General features: G+C 43.7%; 1 protein-coding gene across 1 annotated transcript in view; it reads left to right on the forward strand.

The window, feature by feature from the left end:
• WDR35 (WD repeat domain 35) overlaps positions 1-14,693 on the forward strand; it is a 531,383-nt gene that overhangs the window by 171,593 nt on the left and 345,097 nt on the right. Inside the window, exon 14 of the mRNA XM_086926288.1 lies at positions 11,486-11,555. Within this exon, the coding sequence (XP_086782414.1) occupies positions 11,486-11,555 (70 nt within the window). The remainder of the gene's footprint in view (positions 1-11,485; positions 11,556-14,693) is intronic.

Below are 14,693 nucleotides of genomic sequence, written 5' to 3' on the forward strand. Positions count from 1 at the left end.
GCGAGCATGCAGTAGAACTGAAAAATTGGCTGGCAGCATTCTCAGAGGCTGATCAGTTACAAGCTCCTGATGAGTCACACTTCTCAAAATGCCCGCTACTACAGTACCCACATCTACGGGCTTGATCTACGAGCACTCTCACAGAATGAAGGTAGATTTGCTTTGGCTTCCACTTTAGCGCAAGACCTCCGCAGTGCTGAGCCCTGCACCTCCCCTGTTTTTTTATTGATGAATGCACTATGAATCTTAGCATATCTGATTAACCACCACACCTGACTCTAAGATGGCGCCCTGATAGCCCTGTTTCCTTCACAACTCACAAAGCGTATAGCCTCCTAAATCACAAACTAGCAATAAGCTGTTGTCGACCACAAAAACAAAACACAGTAGTGGAGTTACACATAAAGCTCAACTTAATGACATATTAATCACAATCCAAGGCCACAACTGCTTGGATGCCCCCTCCTCCGCGTCCTGCCTCCAAAATTGCAACTGCGCAATAAGCTGCTGTCTGCTACATAATAATAACATGCGTGTCTATCCCGCATGCAGCCAAAATTTATAACTATAAATTAAGACCGTGGCCGCCTGGTTAAAATCAGAGCGCGTTTAATAGTCCTGACTGACCTCAAAATGGCATCTTGAGGCTCCAAATCTGCTGATCTCAATTCATGGTACCTTTAAAAGGGAGTGCTTTATCTAGCCAAAGCTTGATTTCAGCCACAACTCAGCCACCCCACAGGTTGTTTATCACATTGGTCACTTCCAGAGACTAGATACTCGCTTTTATCACATGCAGACTTTCCCTAAGATGACGATGCATAACTTACCATGTGCAGCATCAGATTCTACAAGGGAGTGCTGACCTCATCCCCTAAAGCTACCTGGTGGCCCCCGCACACTTAAATTGAATCTACATGCTGCAAACATAACTCACCATGGCTCATGATATGTGTTGAAAAAATATAGGCATTAGTCTGCGCTCTATCCTGAGAATCAAATGTCCATGTTCTGAAGCAGGGGCTGTCTTGGGCTCTTCTCTGAAGCATCTGGATCTGCCTCTCACCCCCTGTCACGCAATGTTCAGAACTATGACTTCGACTGTAATGGTTGTGTCCTAGGGTCTAGCCCTGAGGCATCTCTGCATACAATATCAGGGATAGGGAGGTGAGGAAACTATTACAACTCAAGACAGGTGCATTACTCTTAACCCACTGTTCCAAGATAAACCAGTCCCATGTGGTGGGTGACTCTGTGCCTGTTGAATGCTTCACCACTATCTTCATCAGTACCAATCACCCTTTATTTTTACAATATGGAGGAGAAAGACTCCAAAACACATATGAAGCACTCCAAAGTGACCCACTCAGTGCCAAATTCACCAATAAAGGGGAAATCGGACATCAACGCAACCATGGAAATGGTCCTAAAGAAAGTAGCAGATGTTTATGATCTAGCCAAGTCTACTAAAGCCAAACAGATGCCCTGCAATTGGAACTAAGCCCCATAAGGATGAATATTAGCAACATAACAGATACTCGCTGAAGTGGAGCTATTCATCAGCATTGTAGAGGACACAGCCAAAGCGAAAAAGAACTAAAATTGCTTAGATTATCCACAAAACTCCTTTACAAAGAAGTGGTTGAGTTAAAAGACAGAAACCGCAGGGGCAATCTGCGCATCTTTGGGGTCCCAAATGGTTCAGAGGACTCTGAGCCCTCTTGTCTTGTGTTCCCTAGAGAAGTGGCTCCCTCAGAGCACTAGAATTACCTTCGCCAAGGGCTTCCAACTTGAATGCGCACACAGTGTTCCTTTCTTCAAATCACTGACCAAATCAACCAATCATCAAATTGTTTGTAAACCGCTCTGTTTCCCAACACACTGAGAAGGTACTTCACTACATGCATATAAATAACCACATTTCCTGGATTGGAAATAAAATATACATCTCTCAAGATTAATCTAAAGCAACACTAGAAACAAGGAAGTGGTTTCTGGCACTGCACCCTCAATTAAAATAAAAAGATTGAATATCCAATTTTCCTTTGCTGGCTCAGCAAGATTTGCCCAGACGTGTATCCCAAGCTCACTGTTCCACTGAATCCGAGCTAGCCTGGCTGATGAGTAATACCCCGAAACTGGTCTGGGAAGGCTTGTTTCCAGTCCAGGGATGACCTGGCCTGTCAGTTCTTGGAGAAATGTCACCTCTTTTGCAAGACTTCCAACCCTACAATTGCTTTTGTACCAGATATTACAATGCCAAATTTAAAGTGACAAATTACCTAAAGATTCCATTTTGTTGTTTTTGACTTGATTCCACGTGCATTAGTGCAAGATGATATGTAGGCAAATTTATATTTATAAATACTTTTCCACACACCAGAACAGGGACTAGCTGGTGCAAACATATCGACAAGGCTATACTGTGCCTCTTAAATGTCATCGCCCAGCCACATATCTCTCGAGCGGCCAGAAGGCATATTGTTCCACCTTAGTCACTTGCCATTTGTTTCTTCAAGGAGGCCATTTACCTTTTAGGTCATAAATTGCCATTCAACTTTAATGATTTGTGTGCGGTGATCACTCTCTCAAGACTGGCCACAATCTAGAAATTGTGCCATAGGTTGATATTAGCTGCATGCTCAAAGGAGATGTTTAAAATGGTGCTGTTCCCCTTCAATATGTGCGTTAATTGTGTGTAGAAATAAAAAAGTTTCTAGCTAGCGTGACAAGAATTTTCAATTCTATGAAAGACATGGAGGCTTCTCTATCTTTACTACTTAAAACACAGCAACCAGTGAACATAAATCAGAAAATATAACTGCATTTCCTATGATTGTCTTGACCATCGTCCACATTGCTCCACCAATCCTGATGTATCCAACCGTGTAAGACCTCATGTGACCTCAGTCCTTCCTTTTTCTTTGCTAAGTCATAACAGCTTCAACTGTGCAGAACAACCTATCACCAATGTGGAACTGAAACCAACATCAACCGTCAACCAACTTAAGAGCCCAAACTCAGCTTTCAGGCACTGAGACCATAGCGCCAGTTCTTTCCTCTGGAATCCTAACAGATAGAACTCGGGCATCTTCTACGCCGGCTGGCTATCCGTGCCTGTCAGGAAAAAAAAAACGTAGTCATAACTTTCCATCTTATAAACAAACCATAGGGTGGGACAAAGTAGAACAAAATCAGATTGATAATAAGTATCAAATACACCATCAACATAAGCATTATGCTATACATAATCTAAACCTCTTAGGTGGAATAATCCTTGCCTCCCTGTTCTTAATAGAAATGAAAATTGTTGACGCACTAGCTAGAAAATATTTTCTCCTATGTCCTGACTGAAGGCTTCGGATTATGCCATTTACCATTTCAAAGCTGCACCACTACCTTCGAAGCCCCATCCACAATAGGTTTGTGATAAAACATTTTAAGAGTGGAATCAGAAGACCAGTCTGCAGTTGTCATAATATCCTCCAGTCTAGATCCAGTAGAGAAGGCTTTAGAGGCCATAGCGCGATGAACTGGATGCGCCCCAAACCAGGACACAACGATTCCTGCTTCAGCCAGCAACTATTTGACCCAATGAGCCAGGGTCGCAGCTGAGACTGGATAACAAGATTTTTGAAGCGAGATAAGCTGGGATGAGGCATAGCAGGGATTATCACTTCCTTTCTTGGCACCCCTTCGATCTCTGAATCTATAAAAAGACTCTCTGTCTAGGGAAAAAAGGAGAGGAATTGGGAGAACTTCCTGAGAGGGGGTCGTGTAGAATAACAACTTGAAACCCTGCACTGTCTCCAGAAACCAACGGTCCTGAGTAATCATCCTCCAATTGTGAAGTAAAAAACTGAGCCTGCCCCCCAATGCAATGTCAGAAAATTGAATGACCCGTACCTGTATATGTGAGATACGTTGCGATTTTCCCTATAGGTACCCCAGTGGTAGTGGTATTGGCTTCCTCAAGTGTGAGAGAGATAGAAGTTGCTTGATCCGGAATCGGTAGGCGCTCCTCTTCCTGAGTCGTAGTAACGTCTGGGAGAAGCCCGTGTGAAACCAGGGCATGACGTCTGGCCCCTGAAGCATCCATCCTTGCAAAAATTCCCCTGTTATAGACCTTTTTAATCAATGACTGGGCCTTATCTAATGCTGAAAAATGGTCACATACTTGCCCAGTTCATTGGCAACTTTTGTCACGAACAGCAGGCCAATCGCAAGCGAACCGGCTTCGGTACTTGCAAATTTGGTCAATTTAGGATCGATTCTCATCAAAAGGGATTCGTGACTTTCTGTGGAAATAGCGCAATTGGCATTGCCTAGAAGCCTACTGTGGCATCTGAGTCCTTGGCCTGAACTGCTAAATCTAAAAAATGTATTACTGGGCCTGAGAGGTCCAGTGACGTGTCCAGCCAGCCACGCAAGGTGTGGTCAATCCTTATTTGGGATCTTTGGCAAACTTTTTTAAGAAGGTCGCCATATTAGGATCCAATTCGCGAGGGTCCGCAATCTTACCCAGAAGGGAGCTGCTTGGGCATTCTAAGCGAAATATGTTGCGAACCTCTCTCTTGAAGAGCAGGTTTTTATTCCAGAGCTCAGCCTGGTTGACAGTGGATTGATGGGTTTTACGTTTCCACTTGGTAGCAGGTTGGTATTCATTGTGGCATTGTTCCAAACAGAGGATTGGGAGGGAGAGTCCTCCGTACCTTGGTGTCGCCGCAGCGCCATACTCGTGGCCCCAAAGGACTGAATTGCCCATCTGCTCCATTGCCTCAGTGTGAAGTGTGAAGCCATTCAGCTGTCCCTTTTCTAGGACGGCTCAGTTCTGTGGGCTTTATATCTTGAAGGGGGAAGTTCTGCGGAGGGCCTGCACTCAGTTCCCTCCTGCGATAGCGTATGAGAGGCTGCGTAAAGTGATGAAGAGCCCGAATCAAGAGCTTTGTCACGGAGTCCTGCACATGGTCCTCCACTCCCTCCACCAGACTTTTTTCCATGTTCATAAGGCATATCTGCATATTCCCCAAAATACGCATCATCATTAATAAATTGGCACATATTTCTGTTGGGTATCGAGCCGTATGCTCAAGAATAGGCCAATCTCTTGCAGTGGATGTATGGAGGAAGATTATAAATACCATTTTATGTTTCTGCTTCTCGCACTGCGAGAAAGCAGAAGGGTTTGGTTGGGGGCGTGGGGGTGGTTTAGGTCTGTTCGAGGGCAGGGGAGGAGTGGTTTGCCCAATGCTGCGGGCCCTGATTGTTTGGTCGGCCCTCTGGGGCCAACAAACCCTGTCATGCGCACCCTCCCAAAGACACCTGCATGGTCGGTGTCCTAACTAATCACAATGCTGCGATTGCAGCCTTGTGATTGGCTATTGGGACGAAAGCAGGAGCCGGAGATGAGTAAACCCGGGACCTGGGAAAGGTACGTTTTTTTATTTATCATTTAACCCCCTCACCCCCCCCCCCTCCCTCACGACCACTCTCCCCACATGAAAACCCCGTGAACCATGTTGGCCGCGACTGCCCCTAAGGCAGGGCCGTAGCAAACATTTTGACAGCTCCTTTGGGACAGGAGTCTCCTTCTGTAAAACTGCAGTCGGCCCGCGCGTGTGCTTTGTCTGATGTCAAGTGCAATTAATATGAAGGCATGCTGCAGCGCGCATGCACTACTCTCGGCAGGGAAAGAGGACAATATTCCATGTGCTTTAGTACCACGCTCACTCTGATCATGCCCGCTCCCACTCCACGATGGTTAATGCAAATTAAAGGGAAGCATTGCCCCTCCTCATCCCCTTACCCCTGAAATATATACATTCCAAGGTAATCCAAAATACACAAACAGTACCAGTATAGAGAATGTTTAGGTTATCTGATTTTGTGAGGCAGCAAAAGAAAGAGGACAGACTGAGGTCACATGATGTCCTATATGGTCAGATGGATCATGATTGGTGGATCAATCTGGGAGAAGGTCAAGAGACTCATGGGAAATGTAGTTATATTTTCTGTTTAATGTTGATGGACTGCTGTGTTTTAAGTAGTAAAGAAAAAGGAGCATAATCCGAATACTCCAGTCCTGACATAGAATCAATAGCAAAGCTCCCATTCAAGGTTTGAAAGCCTTTCTTTCCCACACATTTTCCTTGTGTTTAGTGAACCTGATTCGGCATACCATAGCAATCATCAAGTCCGTCGTCGGCTTCTCAGATGTCATCATATTGAAACAAACTGGCTTTGCAATCACCAGTATTTCAAATAAAATCACCCATAGTTTTTTTTTCAAGATGTATTCATTACATTTTATTGAAGAATACAGAGTCGTAGCAATGCATCCGGTTGCTGTCCAAAAATATTTTGTTGACACAGTCTTCGTAATAGAACAGATAGTTTGGTTTTGGTAGGCTATAACAACGGCATCATTATATGTCCATAAATCTACAAAGGTGTACTTGTTTATACATGGTGTTTGATCAATCTTGCCTGGTTGCAAATTTAATTCAGGTAGGCAAAGTTGTTTCATTGACTGTGCCAGTAATCTGTAACATGTTTAATGATGGATATACGTCGTCTGCATATTGGCGTTGCCATTACACAAAAAATTAGCCAAAGTATTACAGTGTTCAGAAGAGGGCTGAAAACTGTGTATTTTAATTGGTAATATATTTCTGAGAACAGGAAATTGGTGCTTTATCAGTAAAGCAGAGCAGGCCAATGTTCCCAGCCCCCTTGCTTCGCCGTACTACCTAAAGAAAATAGTAGAGCAAGTCACTTTGTTGAGAAGTTGTGCAGTGGTACATATAATATTATATGTGTACAACATTTGTGCAACGCTACACATATCATGTTACACTTGGAATTCTATCCACCTTTAAAGAAGAACATGAGTATTGCTGTTTAGCTGCACACTCCGACGGGGAAGAAGAGAAGTGTTATTGTGAGAAATTGGGTTGTTGATTGACTGGGGTGTGAGCCCTGGTCAAGCAACAGCCACAATCCCTTGGATGGAGAACCACAAAAAGTCACTAAATTGACATGTGCTGAACCCTGGGAAGCTTGTCACAAAAAAAGGCAGTCTTAACTTAGAGGCAATCCGTAGAGTATTTATGCAGCACACAAACAGTAATAAAGTGAAAACACAACACAAAAAACACCCAACCTAATTTAGAAAAATAGAAGAAATCGTAATAAATTATTTGACAGGAAAACAACAAAATCCAAATTTAGCACCGGAGTTATGCATTTTTAAATTTAAAGTTTCAAAATAGCGCCTAAAAGATCAAAGCACCATCTGCAGACATCCGGTTCAAAGTAAAAAGCTAAGGATGACTGCGATGGAGAGTGGTTCAGATACAAAAAGTAGATTGGGCCCAGTCTGCGCTTACCTACGGACCTAGAAAAATTCTTGAAGAAAAATTTCTGAGAAGGTAGGGCTGGGCAAGCCTGCAGGATTTTTCAAGGTGGGAGAATCGTTGTTGGGTGGCCGTGGAGTGAAGCCATGGTGAAGATCTTTTTTTACCTTCAGATTTGGTCTTCGAAATGGAAGGCGAAAATCTCTAGCAGTACAGGTCTGTAGCCGAAGACAGTTACAAGGTCGTATTCCCTGTGGCGAAGGTCTGCTGAAAAGTATTTGTTGCTGTAGAGAAGAACATAGCGACTGACTGACAATGCACCTTGGGCAGATAGGCGAGCAGGTTGGTCCCGGTCTCCTCCTGGTTCTCAGAGCACTTTTTGGCCAGATTTTGTCTAAGCCCTCAGTTTTGGAAATTGGCAATCTTTGCACCTTTAGCACCACAACCAAGGGTCCAGTAATGGATGGAGAATCCTCTTACGGGTTTAGGACTCACTCCGGCTGGACCCAGGTTTGGGTTTAAGTGTGCCTTTGGCTCTGAACAGGAGGCCAGCAAACTAGCCCTTGGAGTCACTTCTGGTAGTCCTGGGTGCTGGCGTAAATGTAGGGCTCAACAACATGGCTGGCCTCTCAGTGTTCAAGGCAGGTTCCAGACAACAAAGCAGTACTTCCAGGTACAGCAGCAGGCAGTCCTCCGAGAGCTTTTCCGCAGGACCAGTAGTTAACTGAAGCATGGGTTTATAGTTGCAATTTCTATACCTGCTGCACTTCTCCGGGAAGATGGGATAAGCGTCTAGAAAAGGTTTTTTGAATTTCTTGGAATTTCGTGACTCCCCTGCCCTGGCACCAAGCTGGCTTCAATGACAGTAAAGAGTTGTTAGACCTATTGTGAAGCGACAGGACATAGCCTATTAAGGTGCAAGTGGGGCTGTGCTAATCTCTGCCCCGCTCCCATCGTGGCAGTTGATGGCCCATTGAGGTACACCTAATCCCACTTTTGTGTGACTGTCTGAGAGGAACTCAGAAAGTCTGTCAGCAGTACCCAGTCATGTGACCCAAAACAGGCTGTAGGCCCAAAGTGCTATGGGCAGGAAAATGTCAACTTTTTAAAAGTATGCAATAGAAGCAATTGATGGATGTAATGCTGGTGAATGCAAACATTCACCCCCAGTCACCAGGATCTGGGTTTAATCCATCAGTATTTTTCTCACCCCACCACTCCATGTTGGACCCAGCCATATGAAAATCAGTCTTGATCCTGCTCTTTATGGGAACAGTCCAGTCCAAACTGCCAAGCCAGGTCCTCACTGAACCGGAAACAAGCATCCTGGGACCGGTTTCAGGGCATCACCCTTCATCAGCCATACTAGCTTGAATCCAGTGGTGTAGTGAGCACAGGACCCATGTCTGGGCATACCCTTCCCACTTAGGGCAACACATGCAAAAGAAACAATTGATTGACAGAATACTGGACAATGCAAACATTTAACTCCAGTCAAAAGGATCTGGGTTTAATCCATAATTCTTTTGCCTCCCACGCCACCCCAGTTTGGACCCAGCCATATGCAAATCAGTCTTGACCCTGTTCCTTATGGGAACAGTGCAGCCTGAATTGCCAAGCCAGGTCCTCCCTGGACAGGAAACAAGCATCCTGGGACCGGTTTCACGGCATCACTCTTCATCATCCAGGCTAGCTTGAATCCAGTGGTGCAGTGAGCATGAGGCCCATATCTGGGCATATTCTTCCCACTTATGGCAAAATATGCAAAAGAAACAATTGATGGACAAAATGCTGGACAATGCAAACATTCACCCTCAGTCACAAGGATCTGGGTGTAATCCTTCATTCTTTTGCTCACCACAACAACCCAGTTTGGACACAGCCATATGCAAATCAGTCTTGACCCTGTTCCTTATGGGAACAGTCCAGCCCGAACTGCAAAGCCAGGTCCTCCCTGGACCGGAAACAAGCATCTTGGGACCGGTTCAAGGGCATCACCCTTTATCAGCCAGGCTAGTTTGAATCCAGTGGTGCAGTGAGCACGGGACCAATGTCTGGGCATACCCTTTCCACTTAGGGCAACATATGCACCCATCAATTGTGTTTGCATTTGTCACCCCGAGTGGGACGGGTATGCCCAGACGTGGGACCTGTGCTCTCCATGCCACTGGAGTCAAGCTATCCAGGCTGATCAGGGGTGAAAGCTCAAAACCGGTCCTAGGATGCTTGTTCCCAGTCCAGGGAGGACCTGACCTGGCAGTTCGGGCTAGACTATTCCCATTGGGCACAGGGTCAAGACTCATTTGCATATGGCTGGGTTCAAACTGGAATGGCATGGTGAGCAAAATAACTATGGATTTAGGCCCAGATCTCTGTACTGGGGTACATTTATAACATTGTTCTGCATTCTGTCCATCAATTGTTGTTTTTACATTTGTCACCCGAGTGGGACTGGTATGCCCTGACATGTGTCCCGTGCTCTCCATGCCTCCGGAGTCAAGTTATCCTGGCTGATGAGGGGTGCAACCCCGAAACCGATACTAGGATGCTTGTTTCCAGTCCAGGTAGAACCTGGCCTGGCAGTTCGGGCTGGACTGTTACCATTGGGCACAGGGTCAAGACTGATTTGCATACGGCTGGGTTCAAACAGTAATGGCGAGCAAAGAAAACAATGGATTTAGGCCCAAATCTCTGTACTGGGATGAATGTATGAAATTGTTCTGAATTCTGTCCATCAATTGTTGTTTTTACAACTTTTTAAAAGTGGCATTTTCAAAATTGTAATGACAAATTCGACTTCACTATTAAAGAGGGATAATCATTAACATTCAACGGGTACCAAACATGATATACCCATCTCCTTTCAATTACGAACTACAGCTTATTAAATGTAATAAGGATTTCCTATTGTTATCCTGTGGAAGGGGCAGGCTTCACAGTTGTGAACAATGAATTTGGGACAGTTTCACTACCAGGACATGTAAAACTTAAAAGCACATGTACTACTTTTTATTTATGCTTCACCTCGCCCTATGGCCTACCTTAGGGGTGACTTACATATAATAATAACGGAGTATAAGGCTTGGCAAGGGGGTTTAAATGCCACAGTGACGTGGCAGCGTGACACTGCATTCTGGCTGCAATGGCCGGTCTGGGAAACATTTTAGGGTGCTACTTAAATGGGTGGCACAATAGGTGCTGCAGGCCTGCTGGTAGCATTTAATTTACAGGCCCTGGGTATATGGTATACCACTCTACAAGGGGTTTACAAGCAAATTAAGTATGCCAATTAGGTATATGCCAATCAAAGCATGTTTACTGGAGCCAGCACAAGCAATTAAACACTGGGTAGCAGAGTCCTAAGGCCAACAGAAGCAAAAATCTAGCAAGAATTGGAGGTAAGAAGGCAACATGTTTAGGGGAAGACCACCCTAAGGCTGACAGGTCTAACCTTTATTGATGAGCCTCTTTGTTAAAATGACACTGAACTGTAAAATAACACAAATACAAGGAAAATGAGCAGGCTTCTCAATGTACCAAAAATCACATTTCTATAAAGCCCTTCGGCTTTGCCAAGCTTATGATACCTGGCTTGGGGAAAGACCAAGTGTCTGTTGCACAATCTGATCACTGTAGCAGATCCTGTTCACTTTAAGGCTTCATGCTTGTCCCTTATATGTCTACATCAGCTAGCTCTAGCCCATCCTAGAAAAGATATCCTTGAAGTGCCCAAGTTAATCACAGTACACATGGCTCAAGTGCCCAAGTTAATCACAGTACACATCGTTCATGTCGGACCCCACTTATCTGGCCTGCTGACATATGTCTCTCTCAATTTCTCATGGTCTTCACGAAGAAACTACAGACTACTTTGTTAGCCAACGAGCTCTAAGACCAGGAAAACGTTATCTGTCTAGGGCCCTGTGCTCTATAAAAGTGCTGACATTAGACAATCAATTCTAACATTTACTGATGCAACATTTGTACCACTTTTGTTCACAATGTCCGTAGCTTACTATATCAGTTTGTCTTGTCAGTTGGTGAATACTTCAGTTTGTCTTAGCAGTAGTGTAGTATTTCAGATGTTAAGTATATGTAGTCTTTACACCTGTTCTCTTTTTATTTTGCAGAATTTACCATATTGATGACACTCCAACTGGAACTGCAGATGGACATTTGGATTTCACCAAAGCTTCAGCTGTAGGTATCAATGGAGATGAAGCTACTAGTTGTGGTTTGTAACAGAACTTGTTGAAATTGTGAATATGTTGACTTTCAATACTATAATTCCTGGCCTGACTTCATAGGTAAGGTTAAATGAAAGATTATATGCTAAATTGTTTTAGGGCACCTGACTTTGTCAGAGTTTAATACATTAATAAGTTCCTAACAGATTTTACAGGTCTTTAGAAAATATTATATTTAATTTCCTTTTTAGTTCTGGCATATAAACAGCTTTAGCTTTCTTAAAGCCTTTTGTAATAAGGTAAACTAATACATATCAATAATACATATACACACACAACTAAAGGGAAGATACATAGAGGGGTTGCAGATTAGCCCACTTCAACCAGTCGCTATGTTGGAAGAGTCACATTTTCAACTAGCCCACTGGATTTCCATTGGTAAATTTGAGTTGAAGGCAGTTAAAAACACATTTATGGTTTCATGATTATGTAAAACAATAAAGAAACACATAACAAATACAATAGATTAAATAAAAGAAAGAAATCACAACAAATCTGTTTTTTACTCTGCAGTTATAGACAGTTTTTCCAGAGATAGGAAATCTCCGGATTTTTGCTCCCTAACAGCTTTTCACTCGTTTGATTAATCACCACAAAACGTTCCAGACCTATATCATTTTCTGTATTTTGAGAGATGTAAATAATTGTGGGAAATCGTCAAGAGAATGCAAATATAAAAGGGAGGTCCCAAAACATGTTTTTTCCACCAATGCATTTTCCATAGATTATTGTATTTGACGTAGTGCTAAAACGGGTAAATGAATTTTCATTACATTTGGCAGGATTATACATTATGGTACACAGATGATGTTTAAAAAAACATTTAGCATTTCCAAAATGACAGTAATCTTCTGCGTATTGCACGCAACATTCCCCCCGCCCGTGTGACAACAGGTACATTATGTCCAGTATATCTTTGTACAGTCAGTCCCATACATTACCTCACATTGTGGTGCATTACACTATTAACTTTACTAGGGTGAACTCAGAACTCCTGCAACATCTTGGGAACTAGACATTAAATAGGCAGTTAGAGGTGACCAGACCTCTTCGGGCCTAGAGGGCACTGGAAGTTCTTCAGCATAGTAAGCCAGTTGGTCACTGCAGAACACCAAATCCTTTATCCAGTTTTTAAATTGTGGCACCAATTTATTGTCCCATGTTTGAGCCACTTTCCTCTTTGCTAATAATAATATTGCAATCAGCACCAGTCGGCTATTCTTTGGTCTTAGGCACTTCACCAGGCCAAGCAAGCTGATCCGAGGCTAGCTGTCAACTTTCTCCAACACCATGATTGTTAAAGCTTGTGTAACCAACGTCCAAAATTGATTGACCTTATAACAATCCCAAGCCAGATGACGAAAATCACCTTCTTGCATCCCACACCGTTTGCAGCTAGCCTTCTCTCTTATTCTGTACCTGTGCAATTGAAGGGGTGTAGTACAGATGTTGGAGGTATTTAAAGTGTTTTATGCATAGATTACAATTAGCTGTCAGACGTCTGGTCATGGAACAGCTGAACTCTCATTTCTCCTCGCTAAGAGCATCACCCAATCCCTGTTCCCAACGTTCATGTGCCTGACTGGAAATGGGTGCAGTGTCAGCTTGTAACGTGTTGTACAGTCAGGTGACTAACTTACCCCGTGATGGCCCTACCAGTAGTGTCTGTAAGTGGGTTAGTGTAACCGGTTTGGTGGGGTGCCTGTCGTTAAAAATCTTTAGCGCCTCATGCAGTCTGTAATACGTAAAAACTGACATTGGCTCACAGAGATGTCGGTCGTTTAACTCCTCCATCAGAATTATTTATTTTTATTTATTTTCAAAGTTTTATATAGCGCGAACAAGATCTTTGCAGATATCAGAGCGCTTTACAGAACTGTAGAGGGAGACAAGGGAGTGCTTAAACCAACTATTGGGTACAGAATAGTAGAGGGAAGTCAATGAGTAGCAAAATAGGATAGCAATCAGATAAAACAAAAAGTACAGTTAGACAATCTGATAAGCAAATATACAAAGACAGAGCAGTGTGTTCAATATATCCAAAGAAAAAAAGTGTTCAAGTGAATTTAGCCATAAGGATGGCTTTAACTGATCTCCCATTGTGACTACTCCCATTTCTGCTAGAGTTTCTAGCGTTTTTTTTTCTTGAGTCACTAGGAGTTTAGGATTGTGTGCTATTGGAAGAGCCGGGGCATATACAAGTTGTCTGCCTGCACACCTCGCCATCGCCCGCCATGCCTGTGCCGTACATTCCGCAGGGCACATGTCTCTGAATGGGTAGTTGGACTTAGAGATTTATGCCATTAAGCGGTCAGGGGCCATATCATCCGCCTCCACTGCCACGTGTGGAATAAATGGGGGAGGGAAACACCAGTAGTGCGTAAATTGGGCTTGTGCACATAGTTAATAGAAATATAGATCAGGAGCTGCGAAGTTTTCCCCCCTCCCCCACCCCCATGCGAGTCACACCTAAGCAGAGTTCCCCAGCGACATCTGGATTCCTTGTTCACCCAATTCAAACGTATTAATATCGAACTGAACTAAGAGAAGAAAATCTTTGTTAATTTGACGGGGTAATTAGTGAAAAGGTACAGAAACCGGGGAAGAATTACCATTTTCATTACTGCTATTCTATCTGCTAGAGAGAGGTAGGCCTATCCATCTATTCACTTGATCTTCTGTGGAGGACATAGCTTTGCCATAGTTCTCTCTCAGCACTATCTCCGGATCAAAGTGTACCCAAACCCCTAGATACCTTACAGGCTCCGTTGACCATTCAAGTGGATATTCCATTAGGAAGTAAAATGTGCTTGGTGTGAGTGGGAAGACGGGATTTACCCCAGGTGATTCTTAGCCCCGATAAATGTTCGTATTTAATGTTTTCCCAGATGAGTGCATGCAGGTTCTCCTCTGGATTGCGGATGTATAAAACCATGTCATCCGCACACATGGAAATTATCAGGGGACGTTGACTGAATTGCAGAGCTGCTCTTGTGTATCTCTGTCGCACAACACAGGCTAAAGGCTCCATCATGATGGCAAAAGGGTTGGGGGAGAGTGGGCACTCTTGCCTGGTCCCTATGTGGATTTT

This window comes from Lissotriton vulgaris, chromosome 6 (assembly GCF_964263255.1).
Source record: "Lissotriton vulgaris chromosome 6, aLisVul1.2, whole genome shotgun sequence".
Lineage (NCBI taxonomy): Eukaryota > Metazoa > Chordata > Amphibia > Caudata > Salamandridae > Lissotriton > Lissotriton vulgaris.